This window comes from Macrobrachium nipponense, chromosome 31 (assembly GCF_015104395.2).
Source record: "Macrobrachium nipponense isolate FS-2020 chromosome 31, ASM1510439v2, whole genome shotgun sequence".
NCBI lineage: Eukaryota > Metazoa > Arthropoda > Malacostraca > Decapoda > Palaemonidae > Macrobrachium > Macrobrachium nipponense.
In genome coordinates this window covers 27,940,613-27,964,166 of record NC_061093.1, presented here as the reverse complement: position 1 = coordinate 27,964,166, position 23,554 = coordinate 27,940,613, and the positions used below count along the sequence as shown (strand labels likewise).

Here is a 23,554-nt window from a genome sequence, read left to right as displayed (position 1 = left end):
GCAGTCTCTTTAGAAACCTCATTAAAGATTTGCTTTGTTCTTTTTCGTTTTGTTTTTATTTTCTTTATGTTAAACATTGATTGGTGGAGGTAATAATACTCTTAATTGTGGAAAAGGCTGTTGCCTTGTTTAACTGCAATGATGTATTTTATCAATTTACATCAGTTCATTGCTATCAGTTCCAATTAATATTGATAAGCAAATCAGTGCCCCCTGATTTGTGAAAAACTAAAAAAAAAAAAACTTTATTTCTCTTTACTCATTTGGAGAAACACTGAGTTAAGGATGGCAAACACAACCAAAGAGACTAAAAAAATTTGATAGCTAATTTTAGTCTGAGACGCAGAAAATCAAGAAACTAGGAAACATGTTGCATAACCTATTCAGATGTAAGGTTAGAGATGCAGTATCTTGAATAATTTTTTTTGCACATTTATTTATCCTGATTTTTCAAGCCCATTAAAATGCGTTTCTTATAAATAAGTATCAGGACGTTGTTAGAATGATTTACTAATTTTGTAGCACACTTCTTCCAAAAGACTACTTAGTGATTTGTTAAATGAGGCCTCAATATAAGCCTTCGGAATGCTCTATAATTGGAAGAAATTAAGCATGGGCATCTACCCTGTGGTAGGGGTGTAAGAATACTGCCACCGTAGATCCTGCGTGTCGTAAAAGTCGACTAGAAGGACAGCTGCTGCCTTGCAGTCTTACTTTTTCTAGTAAAAGGTTAGGCCTACTGCGAAGAACTGTGGAAACTGCTGCCTTGCAGTTTAACTTTTTTAGTAAGAGGCTAGGCCCACCGCCAATAACTGTCGAAACTGCTGCCTTGCAGTCTTACTTTTAGTATGAGGCTAGGCCCACCGCCAATAACTGTCGAAACTGCTGGCTTGCAGTCTCACTTTTTAGTAAAAAGCTAGACCCACTGCCAAGAACTGTGGAAACTGCTGCCCTTGCAGGTAGACTTTTTAGTCAAAGGTGAGACCCACCGCAAACAACTGTGGTGATGACAGCAAGGGCATGCGGTCGTAAAAACCCATTGGCCAAATAATAAAGCATGCCTGATGTTCTAAGGAAAGGCACATCAGGCAACCGGCCCAATAGTGTAGGGATAACGGTGGGAAAGAAGAAGATGCACCCTTCATGAATATCTAATTTATCTATTTGTTTACCTATTTTCTTACTAACTTGCCAGACATTACCTGATGCTCGGCCAAACGATTATTCACAATGAAGGATCCTCTCGCTCTGAGGAAATGCTCCGCCGATGAGCTGTTGCTGGATGTTGGGGTAATCGTGATTTTTTCATGAGCATAATTATGGTGGTTGCAACATGATGGTGTCCGGGTTCCTTGATCCTTTCGTTATCCTTCACTGATCAGAAATGTATTTGTTATTGAGGCGGTTTCCTATTAAAACCTTTCTTGTGGTTCCTAGGACTCTTACTGGTATAATTTTTCAGGTTATTTGATTATTGCTAGAATCAGTGGTGCCTATTCAGATTATTTCCCTTCTTTTTACCGTATATTGTTTTCCGTTCATATACCAGCTTCTCTCGTTCACATTTCCATATCCTCATCGTCTAGTTTCAGAGGTTTATATATATATATATATATATATATATATATATATATATATATATATATATATATATATATATATATATATATATCACAAGCATTTGTTTTGGTTTTAATCACCATTTCTTTTTTTAGTGGAAAACCATACTAGGCTGTTATCATATCCTTGTCGCCTTCTTTCAATAAAAAATATTTTCAATCATATACCCTCTCACTTTCACTCATGACCTACTTCATAAATTTCAAAGATTTGTTTATTATTTACAAGCCCTGTCCTTCATTTATAGGCTCTCTCATTTTTCGTAACTCCTCATTTTACACATTTCCTTTCATAACAGACGTTTGTCGTGTTTATTCATTTTCACATCTTTCACTTCATACTTCTCTATGCGCTATTCATATTATTTGGTATATCGCAACGTCAAGTAACGAGAGCGTCAGCTGTTTGGTACATTGGTGTCATCGCGTGTTTTCTGTGCTAAGTATGTTATTCAGGGTGACCTTGGAACCCAGGCCAGGTGAGAAAGACCCCGTAGGGGAGTAGTGCCGTCAGGGCACCTCATGTTGTACACTGTAGGCATTACTTAAGGCTCTTTGCAGCATGCCTTCGGCCCGTAACTGCAACCACTTTCGTCCCTTTTACTGTACCTCCTTTCATATTCCCTTTCTTCAACTTACTTTCCACCCTCTTCTAACACTTGATTCATAGTGCAACTGCGAGGTTTTCCTCCTATCACACCTTTCAAACCTTTTGCTGTCAATTTCCATTTCAGCGCTGAATGACCTCATAGGTCCCAGTGCTTGACTTTTGGCCTAAATTCTATATTCAACTCGACTCAACTTAGGTGAGAAAAATTGCCCAACTTCTAAACTGTGCCCAGCAGGCATCATTCCCACTGGAAAACAATTGTAGATCTATTTTCGATGGTCTTGATTATACGTTGTACAGAAAACTCGATTGCGCTGAAGAAACCTTAGCGCATTTGTTGCTTTTTTTTTTCCTTTTTTTTAGATGGCCTCTTACGTTAATTATCGTGAAAAGCAGAAGCTGACCTTAACATATTGGGGGTTCACTGGCCGTGATAGACAGTCAGCCGACTATAGGTATTGGAACTTTTTCATCTTCCTTATTTCCAATACGATAATCTCGCTAAGGAGGACGATAAGAAGTTTCAGGGAATGTGCAGTTTCAGACGGCTACAAGTTTACCCGTAAAATAACCCACAGAACTCTAGGAACATCATTTTCAGACGGAGAATTAGTCAGACTAGCAATTTACCAATCCTTACTAAAAGCATGTTCATCTGCTACTTCATATAAGTGACTCGCTAGTGTCATTGATGTTTACCCTATAGTATTCTTTTCCAAATGATAAGTCTTATGTATCCAGAAATTATGTATGATAAATTCGTAAAGTAACTAAGTCTACGGGCATAACCAGCCTCGCTTCACGGGCAGAACCAGCTCCGTTTCAGTGAATCCTTTCTCACCCCCTTCGGAGGGTGAGGGGAGGTAGGATGAAATCCCATTATAAACCAACTTAGGGGTACCCTATATATCCCTGCCAAGTTTCATGCCCATCGGACCAGGCGTTTGGCCGTGATTGAATGACAGACCGACGGACAGATCTAATACCCATTATATAGTATAGTAAGATACGGAGAGGCTATGCGTAAGCTTCGATTCAAATACTATTAAAGATTTAATATCAAGAAATAATAACAATTCCTCAACATGAAAGTGAAGTATTCCTCGTCCTTTTTTTTCTTTCTCTTTTTTCTTCCTTCCTCTTCAAAGATAAAAGATTTTCTTGGTGCCAGTAGAGAAATGCGTGAATTATCAAGGCAAGTTAAGTAGATTTACCTATGAACGCGAATGGCTTCGTTATTAACGCAGCGTATTTATCGCAATGATAAACTTTACTTGTTTATTAGAGTTTTCACAAGGTGACTTCCAGCGTAGCCTTGCTTCTAGCCTGTAAGGAAATCCGTACATAGAGAGAGAGAGAGAGAGAGAGAGAGAGAGAGAGAGAGAGAGAGATAGAGAGTTACAAGGTTTATCATCAGACAAACAGCAAATGTCAGCAAATTTATTTAATAACAAATGAGTATTAAGCAATGTCCACTGTAGTTAGTTACAAGGCAACCATTGACAGCATTCTAAGAGGGTTTGTCATTCTGTTCCCAGAGATGGTAAATTCAAAATACCGATCCAATGGATTTCAAACACTGAGAGACAAATTCATGATACATTATTTTCTAAATATATTGCATTGAATTTTGTACATCGATGTAGTATTTTCATTTACAAAATCAAAGTTGAATGTCAATGATGACTAAAAAGTAAAACCTCTTCCTTTCACATTTCAATATAATAATAATAATAATAATAATAATAATAATAATAATAATAATAATAATAATAATAATAATAATAATAATAATAATATCCTTTATTTCAGCTCAGGGCCATATACAGCCTCTACACGTCTTGATCTATGCAATACTCAACTTAATTACCTCAGTCAGCTCTGCGATTAGTATTCGATATGTAGCTGCCTCATTGTCATTTCAAATAATGAAATAGTCAGTTCATTTATTACAATTTGGGCCTATCTATGGTTATTTAAAAAAAAATCAATAAATAATTGGGGGGCATATCATAAACAGTCACAATGATCAGTGGAACTTTTAGTTAAAATACATGATATTCAAGAAGATCTATTTTTCTGTAAAATCAACCTTTACACATAAATCTACATAAAAAAAAAAGCGATGCGTCTCGGTTATACCCAAAAGAGTTGTAACAGGTTGCAATATACTATTATATTATAATATATATAATGTATATATATATAATAATAATATATAATAGTATAGTATATATATATTAAATTATATAGTATAGATATTATGATTATTAACAAGTTCAAAAAAAAAATATATTAATATATAGTATTATAGATACTATATATATATAATATATATATATATATTATATTAAGAAAGACCCATACCGCCGGGAGCGCAGCCAACAGTCCGGAATGAAACACGACCCATTTACGATGGATAAATTACGCTGTTGATGAAATCGATGTGGTCAGCCACGCTGATGTAGAAGCCGGGTAAGCTGGGGACGCCGTTGCCCCTGCAGGAGATGCCCTGGCCGATGACGCCCACCAGAAAGCGCTGCCCGAAAACGTCTTGGAAGAGAGGACCTCCGGAGTCGCCCTGGAAAGTGTCGGCAGAACAGTTAGAGAGGATCTACTACTTTAAGCCAAAAGATAGGATGAGAGGCTGAAGTTGACAGTAGGATAAAAGCTGCATGGTGGAAGTGGAGATACATCAACCATGCATTTAATGTCTAGGCCAGTCCCTTACGATGCTCATGATTGGCTGTTGATAAGCCAATCACAGGGCTGGAAACTCTCAGTCTCTCTCGAGAGAGTTCACATGGGTAGGATCTACGTTCCACCTCTCCTCTTTCTAAAGTACCCCTCAGGAGAGGTGGAACACGCATCCTGCCTATGTGAACTCTCGAGAGAGACTGAGAGTTTCTAGCCCTGTGAGTGGCTTTATCAACAGCCAATCAGGAGCGTCGTAAGGGACTGGCCTAGATATCAAATGCACGGTTGATGTGAATCTACTACAGCTGGAGTGGTATGTGATAAGAAAATGCCAATCAAGCTAAATATCAAGATATACAACACAGTGATACGATCAGTGTTAATGTATGGAACAGAAACATGGGCTCTAAGAAGAAAAGAGGATGTAAATCTTGAGAGAACAGAGATGAGAATGCTGAGGTGGATTATGGGAATAACGCTGCTTGAGAGATTGGCAAATGATGAAATAAGAAGAAGGGAAGTACTACATTGGCTCCAGTAAAAGAAGCCAGATCTCCTACTAAAATGAAGAAGAAGAGGAACGAAAAAAGATTTCGGCACTGCTCACCTGACAGGCATCTCTGCCGGGAAAGGCAGCGCACATAATATCTGTCCCTTGGAAAAGAAGAGGATACTGAGTTCTTATGGTGTTCCCCAATCCTTCACGTTCGTACATGCTCCAACACATGTTGGAGTCCACTATCGTCAGGTCCGCCTCTTGTACGTGGGTGGAGCGATCAGCTGTTTGAAATCATTAGAAAACGAATAAGGTTAATAAAGGGAAAATATAGAACTCCGATGTAAACTTTACAAATAAGTAAGTGCCACTAGTCAAAACTAACTGTATTTATAAAGGAATCAGCTTCATTAAGATGCATATTTGTTGAGTTTCCATTTTCAGGTTTGTATACTTTTGTGCAGGCAAAGTATTCGAATACGAAAGTAGCTACACACACGCATATATATATATATATATATATATATATATATATATATATATATATATATATATATATATAAATATATATATATATATATATATATATATATATTATATATATATATATATATATATATATATCGTTGTATGTATGTTGCTCCAGAATTCATATGCTTCCTAAAAATAACTAGGCTTAGTGATAGATTTGCTGGCCCATACCTCTACTCTCACAGATAGTCACACAGACTGACACCATCTGGTACTATGCCTCTTTGGGCACCCATCTAAGTAACGACCAGAGACACGTTTTTGGATAGACACTCTACCAACGTGAATTCCGAGGAATTTATTTCTGGTGATAGAAATTCATTTCTCGATGTGGTTCGGATCCCACAATAAGCTGTAGGTCCCGTTGCTAGGTAACCAGTTGGTTCCTAGCCACGTAAAAATATCTAAACCTTCGGGCCAGCCCTAGGAGAGCTCCTAATCAGCTCAGTGGTCTGTTAAAATTAAGATATACTTAATTTTGGGGAGACCGCTTGCATAAGAAATATAAGAAACGTGTTACTTACTGTTGTTAACCAAACCGAAGCCGGATCCAGTCACTGTGGCACCGTTCGTAGGTCTTCTTTTTGGGAGACAGAAGGGGTAGACAACATCGTTGAACTGGACTTTCTCCGTCGTTTCAATGAGGGCGATGTCGTTATACCGCTCTAGCGTATTTGTCCTTGTTCAAAGAAAAATCAAGTGACAAATTGTAATAAGCGTATTCTGTTCTAATTCTATTGTAAACAAAATACAAAATATAGCGAGTGGAACTTTGGGTGTCTTATGTTATGACTCTCCTGAAGACTGAATTGTAAAATGCCTTAAATTATAATCTATATCTTTAATTCCACTTTAAGAAAGGAAATATAATTACAGCATACTTGTATTCCGGATGAAGCGTGATGAGCTTCACACTGTAGTCGACCGGAGCGGAAAAGGCCTCGTTTTCTTTGGAGAAATCCAGCTCGCCTAGACGAACTGTCCTCACACTAGGAAAAATTGAGGGAGACCGAAAGTTAGTTTATTTGCAGGGAGAGAGGCATTCATATTCAGACTGCTAAAATAGATTTTTAACAAAATATCCCACTTCACAAGTAAGTGGCATTCACAGAATATGTCACTTGACAAACAGGGCAATAAGCGTATATACTGAGCTCCATGCTTACGGTTTGTCAGGATCTAGGACGCAGTGAGCAGCCGTCAAGAGGAACCTCTCATGGATGAGTGTGGCGCCACAGAAGGTTTCGGTGACGTCAATAGTGGCAACAGGACCTGAAACCGGACAGTTACGAGCATTACAGATGAAAAGGCAGAAAATTACCTCAAAATGGGAGTATGTCTCTAGTAAAGGAAATATCGTATACTTGAGTTTTTAACAAGACCGAACATTCACAGAAACGGTTCACAATCAAGATAGTACCAAAGAGATTGCGAGAGTATTTGCGCTAGCATGTTTAACTAGAAATTTATTAATGCAATTATCGGCATCTCCGAATGAAGCCTGACCCTTATCTTCTGTGTGGAAAATAAAAGGACGCTCAGGTATGTAGAAAGTTAGAAATCTTATGAAGAAAGTTAGAAATCTTTTGAATGAAAATAGAAATTGTTATTAGTCTGAGGATAAGATTATCGTCGTTTCTAAAACACCAGAACGCATGACTCACTGGTTCCTTTTCCTGCATCTGAATTCCTGACAATTGCTATCTTTCTTCCTGATTGATTAAGCTAGAACCCTCTTTCCAGTTTTTAATTTTTCCTTCTGTTCTTCTGTCCTGAGTTGTGTATGAACGGCAGACGCTGTGGAAGTCTGCCTACACAAGGGTTCATCCACGTTTCAGCAGTTAGATTACGAAACGTGGCACTGTGAACTGCAGGCACTACTTACGGTTCTTTACCTCGCCATTCGGCCCCTAACCTCAGTCCTTTTCATTCTTTTTACTGTACCATTGTTCATATTCTGTTTCACTCATCTTACTTTTTGCCTTCTCTTAAGAATGGTTCCACGGTGCAACTGCCAGGTCTTCCTCCTGTTATACCTTTAAAACCTATGTACTCCCAGTTTCCCTTTCAGCGCTGAATGACCGCAAAGGTACCAGCGCTTGTTCCTTTGGACTAAACTTTATATTCCATTCCATCGAAGCGTTTAGAATATTTCATGGGAGTATTTGGCGTTGGTTGACTTTGAGGGTCGCAGCTACCCTGCAACCTGGCGTTGGTCTCATATCGTTGATTTGCTTACCTTCTGAAGGCTAAGAATTTTAGCCTCATATCCCTATTAAGAAATGGACAAAACACTCGCAGTACTTTGGTACTGTACAGATGAACAACGGAAATGGATCATCTTAAAGGAAAGCATTTCACAGCACATAAAGATCACAATATTATGAAGGGAAAGACGCTTTCTATACTTGGGGAAAAGGAATATTATAAAGTGGATAAACAATGCACGGCTGGTGAGAAACACTAAAGAAACATATCGTACATAAATATCTTACAACTGAGAAGAAACAGAGCCTCTCCATTGTTAGTAAACATAACTAAAAGGAAACAAATATATCGCATCTGTAAAAATAATAAGAAAACCACAATGAGATATGATTTTCATAAAACGAATTTCATCAGATCTCTTTCATATCCACAGTTGATCCCTAATTCACTCTATCTGCCGAGAGCAACGAGATCCTCTGAACAGCAGCAGTATGCAGTAGTAAATGTGCCTCTCTGTCGAACTTCTCAGTTCAGTTCAAGAGGTCCTTTATTCCTCACACCGTTGGACTGTGGAATAGTCTCCCTGAGGATGATGTACAATTAGAACCTCGAAATTTCAAGTCAAGATGCAACGCATTACTGCCTTAAGGCGCTTAAAAGCTCATCTCCCAAGCCAAGGTTAGGGCACGGCGTCCGAGGGTAGGGTAGGTGAAGGTAAGTCTGGTTAGATCATATTCCCTGTGAAATCCCTACATGCAGAAATGCCTACTAGGCCTACAGTAGCCCTAAACCCTCTGTCTGCAGTGCATAGCGTGAGGTGCGCTGACGGCAATAACCACAGCCCACCCCTATGGAGTTCTAAACACTTCGCTCAGTGGTATATACTTTAACTGCTAAAACATGGATGAACCCTTGTGTAGGCAGACTTCCACAGCGTATGCTGTCATACACCTACTACACCAGTGGTTCTCAACCTGGGGGGGGCACGCCCCCTAGGGGTGTCGTCTGCAGTTTCCAGGGGAGGCGTGAGCCCTAAGGAAAAATGTTAAATTCTATAGTTATATTCGTTAGTCATTTAACAAAAGTGAGGAAATAATTACTGTGGTGTCCTAGTATGCTCTGTTGTGTAATTATCTGCCTCCCTCTCCATCCCTCGAAATTACATTCTCTCTGTTGCTTGTTTTTTACATTTTCCTTTAAATCTGGGAGGGAATTTCACTCACAGATGCAAAGGGTGGGGGTGGGGTTGGGGGTCGTGGAGGGAAGGACCATCTCTCAGAAGGGGGCGTGGCAATTAAAAGGTTGACAATCACTTTACTGCAACGCATCACAGGACAAAAGAGAAAGAAAAAAAAGAAAACAATGTTTTTTAAAAAGAAAAAAAAAAAAAAAGCGGGAAGAAGTGTGGGAAAGGTATTATTAGAAAGACAGATGCGAATGCTCATAAAACAAAAAAAAAAAAAAAAAAAACAGCACAAACGCCAATGCTTGTCGTTCCCGTTACGGCTGCTCTGTGACAAGAGCCCGTCTGACACAAGGTCCAGCTAAATCAAAACAACAACAACAATTGTCGTTTACCTTTCTTGATAGGTTGAGGCCTATGACGATCATCTGGACGATGCGGATCGTTATGTGGATCGTGATGATCTTCTTCATCGAAATGATGATGATCATCGGGGCCATGCGGATCAAGGACATCGTGGGGATCCTGGGGATTATTAGGCTGGAAATGCAAGAATAGAAAGAATATATTTAAGAATTAGATAAAGTTAGCGTTGATGAATAAATGAGAGATGTTTTATTCAGAGAATCTTAATGGCAAATAATATAAATATTGTTCAGTTTATCCCGATGAACTACTCATTATTATTATTATTATTGTTTTTTTTTTTTTTTTTTTTTTTTTTTTGTTTTTTTTTTTTTTTTTTTTTTTTTTTTTTTCTTTTTTTTTTTTGCTCTATCACAGTCCTCCAATTCGACTGGGTGGTATTTATAGTGTGGGGGGGTTCCGGGTTGCATCCTGCCCCCTTAGGAGTCCATCACTCTTCTTACTATGTGTGCCGTTTCTAGGATCACACTCTTCTGCATGAGTCCTGGAGCTACTTCAGCCTCTAGTTTTCTAGATTCCTTTTCAGGGATCTTGGGATCGTGCCTAGTGCTCCTATGATTATGGGTACGATTTCCACTGGCATATCCCATATCCTTCTTATTTCTATTTTCAGATCTTGATACTTATCCATTTTTTCCCTCTCTTTCTCTTCAACTCTGGTGTCCCATGGTATTGCGACATCAATGAGTGATACTTTCTTCTTGACTTTGTCAATCAACGTCACGTCTGGTCTGTTTGCACGTATCACCCTTACCGTCTGATACCATAGTCCCAGAGGATCTTTGCCTGATCGTTTTCTATCACTCCCTCAGGTTGGTGCTCGTACCACTTATTACTGCAAACGTAGCTGATGTTTCTTGCACAGGCTCCAGTGGAGGGCTTTTTGCCACTGAATCATGCCTCTTTTTGTTCTGGTTCTGTGCAAGTGCCGGGCATTCACTTGCTATGTGGTTTATGGTTTCATTTTTCGTATTGCACTTCCTACATATGGGAGAGATGTTATTTCCGTCTATCGTACTTTGAACATATCTGGTTCTTAGGGCCTGATCTTGTGCCGCTGTTATCATTCCTTCAGTTTCCTTCTTTAGCTCTCCCCTCTGTAGCCACTTGCCAATTGTCATCGCTGGCTAGTTTCTTTAGTCTGTCTCATGTATTGTCCGTGCATTGGTTTGTTGTGCCAGTCCTCAGTTCTTTCTGTCTTTCTCCGTCTCTGTATATTTCTGGGTCCTTCGTCTACTTTTATTAGTCTTCTTCCCATGCACTCTTTAGCCACTCGTCTTCACTGGTTTTTAGATATGCCCCAGTGCTCTGTTTTCGATGTTAACGCAGTCCTCTATACTTAGTAGTCCTCTCCCTCCTTCCTTTCGTGTTATGTATAGTCTGTCCGTATTTTGCTCTTGGGTGTAGTGCTTTGTGTAGTTGTCATATGTTTCCTGGTTTTCTGATCTATGCTGCGGAGTTCTGCCTTCGTCCATTCGACTATTCCTGCGCTGTATCTGATTACTGGCACTGCCCATGTGTTTATGGCTTTTATCATATTTCCGGCGTTGAGTTTTGACCTTGAGTATCGCCTTGAGTCTCTGCATATATTCTTTTCCTGATCGTGTCCTTCATCTCTTGGTGTTTTATATCTCCTCCTTCCATTCATTATTCCCAGGTAATTTTGTATCCTGTCTCATCTATGTGTTTGATGTTGCTCCCATTCTGGTAGCTTTATCCCTTCAGTTCTCGTTACTTTGCCTTTTTTTGTATGTTGACTAAGGCGCATTTTTCTATTCCAAACTCCATCCTGATGTCCCCAGATACAATTCTTACAGTCTGGATTAGAGTATCTATTTCCTTGATGCTCTTACCATACCAGCTTGATGTCGTCCATGAACATCAGATGTTGATTCTGTTGCCTCTTTTTCTTATTTGAGTGGTACCCGGCATCCATCTTCTGTAGTACTTTTGTCATGGGAATCATGGCTACTACGAAGATAGTGGGGACAGTGAGTCGCCTGGAAGATCCCTCTCCTGATATTAACCTCTGCTAGTCTTATTCCAGAGCTTGTAAGTATTGTATTCCAGTTGCGCATTGTATTTTTGAGGAAGCTGATGGTATTTTCCTCTGGCCCCATATATTTTCAGGCATTCTATTAGTCATGTGTGTGGTATCATGTCGAAGGCTTTCTTATAGTCTATCCATGCCATGCTTAGGTCTGTTTTCCTTCTCTTACTGTTCTTCGTTACCATTTTGTCTATCAGGAGCTGGTCTTTTGTGCCCCTACACTTCCTTCTGCAGCCTTTCTGTGGTGGGGGATGGTGTTTGTCTCCTCTAGGTAGTTGTATAGCTTTCACTGATGATACCTGTTAGTAACTTCCACATTATTGGTAGGCAGGTGATAGGCCTGTAGTTACTGGCTATATTTCCCTTACTCTTGTCTTTTTTGTACTAAGGATGTTCTTCCTGTGGTCATCCATTTGGGTGCTTGGTGATTTGAGATACAATGCTGGAGTTGTTCTGCTATTCGTGGGTGTAGGGCCTTGAAGTTTTTGAGCCAGTATCCATGGACTTCATCGGGACCTGGGGCTTTCCAGTTTGGCATTTTCTTTAGTTGGTGTCTGACTGTGTCTGTCGTGATGTCTGTGAATCTTTGTTTTATCTCCTGTTTCTTCTTCCTTGACTTCCTGGAGCCATGTTGCATGTTTGTTATGTGATACCGGATTGCTCCATATGTTTTCCCCAGAGTCTCTTACTTGGTTCGGCTTCAGGAATTTCTGGGTGGTTGCTTCCCCTCTTAGTTGCTGTATAGTCTTTTCTGGTTGGTTCCGAATAGTTTGTTCTGTTGGTATCCCTTATTCCTGTTCATGTACCGTTGGATCTTATGTGCTTTGGCCTTAAGCCTCTGTTTTACATCTTCTATGGTGCTGTTTTAGTCCCCTCTCTTGTAATTTATTTCTCGTTGAGTTCCTCCCTTGTTTTTCTTGCTTCTTAGCCTTTTTTCTGCCATCTCTTTCAGTTTACTCAAGTCAGATCTCTCACCATGATTTGCTTTTCCAGGCGCCTTTTCCAAGGAGGTTGCTGTTTTGGTTTCTGTTGGGTTGGTTGTGCTGGTGGTGTTGGTGTTCGAATCCCCATCAGTTCTGCTACTAATCTTGCTCCTGCATATGTCAAGTTATTTGTTTCTGTGATACTGGTGGTGTGTATTATGCCCATTATTTCATTGACCTCACTTTTCTCCCTTAATTTCTTGGTGTTGTAGGCTTTCATGGAGGGGATCTTTGTTCTCTCTGTATCTGGCTCCCATCCATTGTCTGATCTTTTCTACCCATTCCGTCCTCTCTGTTACTTGGTCGGTGTTTCTTCGTGTGTCGTTGTTTGATACCTCATCCTCCCTGTCGTCTTCTGTGGCATCGTCTCTCAGTTCGTCTTCGTGTAATTCGTTGTCGTGTGACATTTCCCTTTCCAGTTCTTCTCTTTCTGTTGGGGAGAGCCAGTTCTTTTTCTTTATGTTCCTTACTTGGTCTGCCAGCCTCTGCTCTGATTGGGGGTGTTATTCCTCTCATTCCAGATGTTGACCAATCTTCTTCTATATCCTCTCTCCGTCGGGTTGCTTCTGATGTAGCATCTCCATATTTCCTTATTTTCTTCTCTTGTCCATTTCTTCCTTTTTGCCTCTGTAAGCTCCAATCTCAGGCTGTTGATTATTGTCGTTGTGGTGATCAGTTGCTGGATGACGACCTCCAAGTACCTGACCGTCTTCCCCTTCAATTGGGGTTAATACCTGGTTGCCGGACGAAGCTCCTCTGTTGCCAGAGGTTCCATTTACGTCGTTGTCGTTTATTCCTTCATTTCTTTCCATCATTGCTGACTTTTGCTATTTAACCCATAGCTGGACCCTACCCCATCAGGGATAGGTACTCATTTACAGCTGAGTAGACTGTAATTATTATTATTATTATTATTATTATTATTATTATTATAATTATTATTATTATTATTATCGGAGACACTAATCCGCAGTTATGTATGGGTACAAATATCTCTATTTTTAAAATATGTTTTTCACCCATTCATAACGGTGGGATTTGTTTCTCTATTTCAAGACTCATTTATTATTATTATTATTATTATTATTATTATTATTATTATTATTATATTATTATTATTATTATTATTATATTATTATTATTATTATTATTATTATTATATTCATTATTATTATCGATTACAGGTCAACAATAATATTCAGTAGTGGACTGTAATGATTTATAAAAGTGCTACAATAGCTTTCGAACACTGTGATGGTTCATTTTATTGACCTTTAATCTTATTCCAGTTCGACATTAAGAAAATGTTCGTCTCGTTATTATTATTATTATTATTATTATTATTATTATTATTATTATTATTATTATTATTATTATTATTATTATTATTATTATTAAATATATTATTATTATTATTAAATTCTAAGGGGGTCCACACTAATAAAAATGTTAAAAGTTATTGTATAATTTATAAACACTTCATAAAAGCTTTCGAATCCTCCTCTCTGGGTTCATCTTCAGTGCAAAATCTTGGACTGAAGCTGAACCCAGAGAAGGGTTCGAAAGGTTTTATAAAGTATTTATAAATTACACACGAACTTTTAACATTTTTATTATTATGGACCCCTTAGAATATTGTATAAACTCTCGTGCCAATTATTATTAGTTATTATTATTATATTATTATTATTATTATTATTATTATTATTATTATTAGTTTTTCAACATGGTCATTTAACTTTACATGAATTTCGCATGGGACTAGAGGTTGACAAGACCTACATTATGGAAATTAGGTTAGTAAACGAGTGCATCTCAAAAACATACTTAGAATGGCTAATATCAGAAGGAAGTAAAATTGAAAATTGCAACACATCTTACCTACATCCATGATGAGCTTTATTTTAAAGACATATACATTAATTAGTATTAACTGTGTTTTTTGTTTTCGTTTGTACTGAATTACAACTCTTATGACAAAATTAGCAAACGAAATGTTGCTATGAACGTTTATACTGTAAACTCCAAAACATTAATAGACAGGAAGAGATCACCTGGTAGAGAGCAAAGATAATCAATTTAGGGTCAGAGATAGAGGTAAATGAAAGTAACTGACGGCATAAAACTACCGAGAAAAAAAAAATATAATGCAACGACTAAAAGAGCTGATACCGTGCTTCGGTCATCATACATTGTACTTACGCGACTTCTGAGGTAGTCTTGTAGTTCATCTGGGAAGATAATCTGTCTCCTCCCTCTTCCACCGCCTTGTGTTACTGGTCTGCCACATTCTACAATACAAAGAAACATATACACTTACGTCAGGATGTCAGTGGGGAAAAGAAAGTCGAAGGTTTGTCATTACACCCACCACGATCGATTTCATCCTCAAGGAGAAATTATGGGAAAAGAATTAGGAAACAAATTTTCCTTCAAATAATTAATGGCGAAAATGGTAGTTGAAGGTTTATTAGTACACTTAACAAGCTCGACTTTGTCCTCAAGAAATAACTATGCAGTGCGCAATCAATTGTTTCAAAAAGGTCGATGTTGTGAAATTGTTTACGTTTCCAATTGTGTCAAAGATCAGTGCAAAAGCAAAGGACAAATAGAATTTTATGATAATCAGGGGATCAAATAATGAACTATTAGGATATCTGTCATTAAATGGAGTTACACAGAGAAACAAGGACAACTCATTAATGATGAATACTTGCGACTTATGAGATAAGTTAAAAGTGTATATTAGTTACTGGAAAATGGCGAGGGGAGATCACTTGGTAGTTAGGAATGAAAGCTAAGATGCATTCGAGAGATTAAAATTATTAATAAACTGCAAGAAAAAACATAACTAATGAAAATGCACAGTGAAATCAAAATCAGACAAAACTGAGTAAATGAAATCATGAAATTCAGCATACCAAACACACACACACACACATGTATGATGTATGTATATATATATATATATATATATATATATATATATATATATATATATATATATATATATGTGTGTGTCTATATATAAAAATGGAAGATGCAAAATGAAATAAAAATCAGACAAAAAACTGTGTAGATATCATATATTCAGCATACCACACATATATATATATATATATTTAAGTGTGTGTATGTGTGTCTTCATACATACACACACACATACATACATACATACATACATACACATCTAAGATACTTGCCAAAGTCGGGTTCAGCGATGCTCTGGGTTTTCGTGAAAAATTCTGGAATTTGACACAGGCTGCAGGAATGGGGACACGTCCTCTGAACCTGCCTGTTGCGATTGCATAATCCCAACTGCACCCACTCTGAGCACTCCTGACTCCTGTCGAAGCATCCGGGATCTGTAAGAAATATTAATATCCCAGATACTATACTCTGTTTTTTTTCCATCTGTCCATCTGCCTGTGGTGTTTGCGTATGGTAACACTGCGTCACGGGCTTTAGATAGTTACATTCAACAATGATAATAACATCCTATTTCAAATAAATATTAACGGTGTAATTAGCATACAGTAATTTATTAAAACACTTTTCAGTTGCAAATGTACACCCAAATATCCTTTTGATTACCTAAAACTTACACATATCGTAATTGTTTAAAGCCCGGGACGCAGTGCTACCATGCGAAAAGACCACAGGCGGATTGGACAGATGGAAAAAAACAGAGTTTACATTGAGAACTGTAAGGAATGCTAATATATCCAGGATACTACTACTACATGGAGAACATCACTGAAATATACAACGAAACCGTAAGTCAAAAGCAGAAAAGGAAACAATGAACATGATTTTATCGTTCGATATCTGTGACCAAAGTACGGAATGATCTTGGTTCTTTTGCTGAATCAGCGAAACTTCGGAAGCTCAAACTGACTATGTAATCTACTTTTTTTTACCATATCTGTTTATTTCTTTTTTATTTCTGCGCGCTTGTAGCTTTCGGTTTTCATAACATGATGGCAGCTTGGTTGGTAATCATAATAATGGTTAAAAGAATAAAAATTGTATGTATAATCATTAGGCTTAGGTGGAATACCTTCTTCCCGGGCTGTCTGGTCTACCATAGCTGAGAAACCTCTTTAGAAAATGAAACATACTATTATCGCTTACTCGGGGAGTAAGCCTACAAACTACTTTGTTGCTGTTGGGGTGGTAGGAAAGGTCTATGGAAAAGCCTAAAAAGGTCTGAAAAGGTTGTTTCTCGTTGAGCTTAAAGTATAGGAATTTTAGGACTGGATAACTATTTATGATTTATTTATTAGAATGAAAATATAAAAAAAAATTATTTCCAATAAAATATAGCATACTTATTTAAATTTTCGTTGGTGAAACAAGGCTCTATCCGATTGTAGATTTTAGCACGTTTTCTTTACGTTAAAAGTTAGGAATATAATGTTTGCAACTTGTGCCTGAGGGGAAAAAACAAATCTTGCACGCATCCCGTGTAAGCTGGAGGTCGGATCACGCCTTATTATTATTATTATTATTATTATTATTATTATTATTATTATTATAATTATTTTTATTATTATTATTATTATTATTATTATTATTATTATTGTACTTAAGAAGCAAACCCTCTCTCAAGCATACTTTTTTTAAAGTAATGCCTACTTCAGCAGCGTTACGCTTGTAGAGATTCTTCTCTATTTTTCGAATAGCGGCTTTTTCCGTACTACTTAAAAGGCTAGTAGAGCCCCCGTGGAGGACGTTATCAAACACAGGGTCAAGATCGGTGTGTATATTTCAATTTTTACACTTATACTACGGTACGGAAAAAGCCGCTATTCGAAAAATAGAGAAGAATCTCTACAAGCGTAACGCTGCTGAAGTTGCCATTACTTTCAATGTTGTTGTATAAAAACTGTGAAAAAATCAAGAAATGAAGAGGCCATTGTGGCTATCAGAATACACAAACATATAAGGCCGCACAAGCCATCGCATACGAAATAAGACGTAGTGTGTCCACGGGAAAATAAACTAAGATAGGATGACGATGCAGAATCATTCAAACCATAATCAAGTGACTTCTGCATGAAAATGGAAGCGCAGGAGAATGCTTTTATTCTCTTATTATCCCGTGGACCTTCTGTTCTGTGGCATATTCCAGAAGAATATTCAGAACATATGAACGAGAATCATGTACTCAAGATGGCATAGACACGAAATGATCTCTGCACATTATTACTACCCACAATCCTCTCTCTCTCTCTCTCTCTCTCTCTCTCTCTCTCTCTCTCTCTCTCTCTCGCTTACCTAGGCAGACGTTGCAGGTAACCGGACAATTCAGCGCCATGAACCGGAGATTGGAATCGCACAGACCCCATCCTCTCCACTTGGAACATTCGAACGAGTGGTCCTCGCAGCTCCCTGATAATAATAAACAAAGAAGGGAAGTTACAGAAGGAGGAAAGATAGAATAGAAGTAAGCAAGAGGAAGTGACGAAGCAAACGTGATGACTGTGTGGTAAATACTAGCATAAGGAAGCCTCGAATATATTGCTCATAAATAATATAGAATTAATGACGTGAGGCTATGATTATGCACGACTCAAACAGTAGAAATCAATACAAGTGCAGCATTTTCTGCTTCATCCGACTCATTTTTAATTTTAGATACACAATATGAGTCTAATGAAATGAGACTATAGCTATGCACGGAACTGAACGATAGACATCAATATAAGTGTATAATTTTCTCCTTTCCCCAAATAAGTTTTAACTTTACATAACTTTGGACGATGTAAGACATGGAGGAGAATCAGGCCAAGTACTCAGTGCACTTTCTTGCCTTCTAAAATTTACAGTTACCAGTTGTTCCTGACACTGCTGCCAGATATGCTAAAATAGTCATGAATATTCAGGCAAGAGACTACCGGACGTTACCATAGGAGAAAGAATGGATATTAACCTGAGAATAAAGCCGTTAAAAAGAAGTGATTTTAGTAACATAATTTGGAGGGAAGGAATCTTTTAAATTTATTTATTTATTTGGTTGGTTGGTTATTTATTAATTTATTTGTTTGTTTATTATTTATCGATTCATTTAGTTAGTCATCTGTTTATTTATCTATTTATTTATTTATTTATTTATTTATATATCTGTTATCTACCTATACATTTAGTTAGTTCTCTATTCATTCATTGATTTATTTATTTAGTTGCCTATTCACTTTTATTTTTATTTAGTTGTCTACTCATTTTTGTATTTATTTATTTATTTATTTATTCATTTATTCATTTAGTTAGTTAGTTATCTATTCATTCATTGATTTATTTATTTAGTTGTTCATTCACTTATTTATGTTTTTAGTTGTCTATTCCTTTTTCTATCTATTTATTTACATCTTCATTTCCCTATTTATTTATTTATTTATTTATTCATTTCTCTTTTTATTTATTTGGTTATCTATTAATTTCTCTATTTATTTATTTAGTTATCTATTCATTTATCTATTTATATATCGATTTATCTATTTAATTATCTATCTATCTATTATTTAGTTAGTAGTTTATTTATTAATTCATCTATTTATTCATTTATTTATTCGTTTATTTAGTTATCCATTTATTTACATATTTATTTATTTATCTATTCATTTATCTATTTATTTACTTATCTATCCATTTATTCATTTATCTAGTTATCTATTTATTATCTATTTATTTACTTATTTATTTATCTATTCATTTATCTATTTATTTATTTATTTATCTATTCATTTAACTATTTATTTATTTTATTTAGTTATCTATTAATTTCTTTGTTTATTTATTTAGTTATCTATTCATTTAACTATTTCTTTATTTATTTATTTAGGTATCTATTCATTTCTCTATTTATTTTTTTTCTCTATTCATTCATGTATCTATTTATTTAGTTAGCCTATTTATTTATCTATCTATTTATTTTGTTATTTAGCTATTTATTTATCTATTTATTTATTTAGTTACCCGTTAATTTATCTATTATTTATCTATTGATCTATTCATTTATCAATCTATTTATTTTTTTATTCATATATTTATTCTTTTTAGCAAGACATATGGAAAACTACTGATCACAGTTACACATAACAAATGGAGTGTTATTCTGCAAATACACTCACCAATATGAGCTCTGGATTCCGTAACCAACGCCACCACAATCAGTACCACCAGGGACCGACGAATGGAGTCAGACGACATTGTTCTCGGGCAAGTTGGTAGCTTTCAGTTATCTATATTCTTATCATTTACCTTATTTCTTATTTTTTTTTTACTAAGGCAAATTGAAAATCTAGCCAGGTGACTTTCTGACCTGAGGAAGATAACTCTTACCTGGAAGAGAAACAATATTACTGGAATGTCATTAGATTTTCACATTTTTTGGGGGGTGGGGGAGGGGAATTTTTACCGGTCTCTTCAGGGGCAAGAGCCCGAGCTGGCATAAGGCCAGCTTAATCACTGACAACATCAATAACAACATTTGGGAACATGGTGACTATAGTAAATTCACATCAACCGTGCATTTGACGTATAGGCCAGTCCCTTACGGCGCTTCTGATTGGCTGTTGATAAGCCAATCACAGGGGTGGATACTCGCAGTCTCTCGAGAGAGTTCACATAGGCAGGATGTATGTTCCACCTCTCGAGAGTTCACATAAGCAGGATGCATGTTCCCTTTTCTTGAGGGATACTTTTTTCAGGAGAGGTGGAACATACATCCTACCTATGTGAACTCTCTCGAGAGATTGAGGGTTTCCAGCCCTGTGATTGGCTTATCAACAGCCAATCAGGAGCGCCGTTAGGGACTAGCCTAGACCTCAAATGCACGGTTGATGTGAATCTACTACAGCGTGCACAAAGTAGCAAAATCTAATAATTTCGAAAGGTAAGGGTTAAAGCGAATGTTGAGGACTCCACCAGTAGCCGTCGAGGCTAGAAATAACAGGTGCGAGTTGAGATGCGAAGGATTAATTTGTAAACAAAAGAATATAACACCAAAGCTGACAGGAAGTTGCTACATCGACCGGTAAAGGAACGGACTTTGCAATCGAGGCTAGAAATAACAGATGATGAATTTATAAATATTCGAACAAAAACGAGAGCTGACGGGAAGGAAGTTGCGACATATGGCAACAACACAAGATGTAGGAAAAAAGTCAGGGAGAGGTTTAACGCTACAATATGGCTTTCAGTGGTATCTGGATCAAATAACCGACAATGATGAACGGAGCTGGAGTTCGGTTTTCCCTAATCATAAACGAGTTAGCTGAGAAATACGAACCAAAATTACGGGAAATGACTTTGCCTGTTTACCGAGGTTTTATTTAAAGATTAAATCGTAACATCGATAATTAAAGAAACAACAATGCAAGAAAATATCATAAAGAAAAGCTGCCAAAACATGTTAATATTTTGACCAGAAAATGAACAAGAATTGCGAGTTTGATTAGGATACTACACAATAAAATTGACCTAATCTCTCTCTCTCTCTCTCTCTCTCTCTCTCTCTCTCTCTCGCTCATCGCTCCTCTCTCTCTCGATCTCTCTCATCACTGCATCTCTCTCTCTCTCTTCTATATATATATGTATATATATATCTTATATATATTATATAGCTATATATAGTATATATATATTATTATATATATATATATATATTATATTATTATATATTCTATATATGTGTGTGTGTATACGTCCATATGCGGTATATGCATTCGTATTCATGTTTGGAGCTTTGAGGGCGAGCGAGAATGTTTAAGTATGAACGTTAGTAAATAACATACAATTGTATACGCTCTTGCCGTTACATTGGCCTCTAGATCTTAACGCAGAGTTAACATAATAAAACCAACTCCAGTTATATGAAAATACGTAATGTAATTACAAACATTTAATAATAACATAGAATATATTTTCTTCCAGCTATAAGCCGTGTGTCCCAAACTGACGCGACTTCTGAGAAGAACCAAGGTGACCACAACTGTTGTTTTCATTATTCCAGCAGGAACGACGAACCTCTGGGGAGTTACACTTCTCTCACACCTTATTGCTTAGATCTGCATAGTACTGGAAACCTTGACCTAAGCGTTTGTTTGATGAGTCCACAGCGTTCGCAGCTGTCTAGAGGTTCACAGGAATTCCTTCGATATCTCGTGATTTCGTGATTTCTTCACTAGCCATCGGAGGTAAACTTAGGGATAGAGATATCGCCATGACGAAGCATTGCGGGCTTCGATCATTATCCGCACCGAAATATTGACCGAAATGTCATAGCTGGCAACATCTGCTGGTGAATAAGGGCGCGTCGCTTCACTCAGGGAATTCAGAGGAGGAAACGATCATACGTATTAATTTCAGTGTTGTTCTTGTCGTCTTATTCACTATAAAGAAAATGTTTGCTCTTTTGTGAGCTGAGAATCTCACCCTTGTGCGAGTTGATGTCTGAAGGCAGGAGTGGAGGTACAAGAATTCATTGCTTTGCCACAAACACAATCCGGTTTTTTCTATATTATTAGACGCAAGCTTAGTGGAGGTGCCCTTTCATCCCTTCACGGGAGCATCAGCTGTAACATCAGCAATATCTGCCTTCGAGAATATGTCTCGGGATATTGGTCTCCAGGCAATATGATTTGTTTATGTCTTACCTGCAGCATCTCAGTTCCTAAGTATTCGTTCGTCTGTACACATTCAAACAGACACAACATACAAAACTCAACGAGGATGTAAACAACGTCACCATACATTGCTTCATTTTTCAACGAAAAGCGCATTACAGTCTTACGCTGTTTTGAAATCTCTATGTAGACTTCTTGGAATCGACCACTGGAGAAATTTTCACCGAGATTCACAATTATCCTTATCCCATCCTTATCCTCATAATTATCCCGCACTCCACTTGGGAACCTAAATAAGACTACGAAGAGAGAGAAAATGGAGATGAATGGCGATCATCTCCCACAGACTTACAAGTAATACCTAGACCGTGAATATGTTTCAAGGAGTCTAGAGACGGGCGCAAGCAGGCAGAGACCACAGCACTTCCACTCACGAGAACCTTTACTGTTACACGGCTGTACTTCTACTAGCCAGGCATGTCTTCAGAGGCTCTTGGGTTAGACAGGGAATTCCAACTCCAGTCCCGGACAACGAACACCAACCGTGGCCTTTACGAGTCGCGTGACCCTGATTTTCGTAAGGCGAGGTCTCGCCAGGAACTAGGAAAAGAACGTCAGGCAACCGGTTTGCGTCACATTCTGGTAACCTTAAAGGTCGGGACTTTGATAGATTTTAATCGTTTATTTAAAAACTATATGCCCCCGAAAAATGTTGTTCCCTACAAAGGTCATCGCGATTTAAGTTGCTGAATTCAAAAGTGGAGGAATAAACAGCTTTTGTCGGGAAGTCAAGGGTAAAACTTCAAAGCGCAACACTGTCGTCTGAAAGCGAGTTCCTTTTTCGTTTGCTTATACCTACTTGCAAAGGTAAAAATAAAAACATATACAAATATGTACAATTTTAGTTTGCCAAAGGTAAAAAAAACATAAACAAATATATACAATTTAAGGCTACATTTCAACTAGTTTGCCGAAGGTCAAAAAAAAAAAAAACATATACGAATATGATTACCTCCCAATTTAAGGCTACATTTTGAAATATTATAAAGCCAATTTGACATTTTTCATACATAGTAAACGGTGATGAGAATAACCTTAGGATTAAAAAACAGATTTACATAA

General features: G+C 37.2%; 1 protein-coding gene across 3 annotated transcripts; it reads right to left on the bottom strand.

Annotated features, from left to right (window-relative positions):
- Positions 1-4,581: 4,581 nt before the first annotated feature.
- Positions 4,582-22,939, bottom strand: LOC135206725 (vitamin K-dependent protein C-like). 3 transcript variants are annotated; one of them, XM_064238185.1, is made up of 11 exons: positions 22,785-22,939; positions 19,937-20,147; positions 18,084-18,197; positions 16,007-16,168; positions 15,006-15,094; positions 9,740-9,884; positions 7,120-7,225; positions 6,835-6,942; positions 6,478-6,632; positions 5,534-5,706; positions 4,582-4,810 (listed from the first exon to the last, which is right to left on the bottom strand). In XM_064238185.1, exons 2-11 carry the CDS (start codon positions 20,013-20,015, stop codon positions 4,640-4,642), a joined length of 1,302 nt encoding a protein of 433 aa, XP_064094255.1. In that variant the 5' UTR covers positions 20,016-20,147; positions 22,785-22,939; the 3' UTR covers positions 4,582-4,639. The 3 variants fall into 3 exon arrangements, with proteins under 3 accessions (XP_064094255.1, XP_064094256.1, XP_064094257.1); XM_064238186.1 differs by having other exon boundaries at positions 22,794-22,917; XM_064238187.1 differs by lacking the exon at positions 22,785-22,939 and adding an exon at positions 22,600-22,719.
- Between the last annotated feature and the right edge of the window lie 615 nt (positions 22,940-23,554).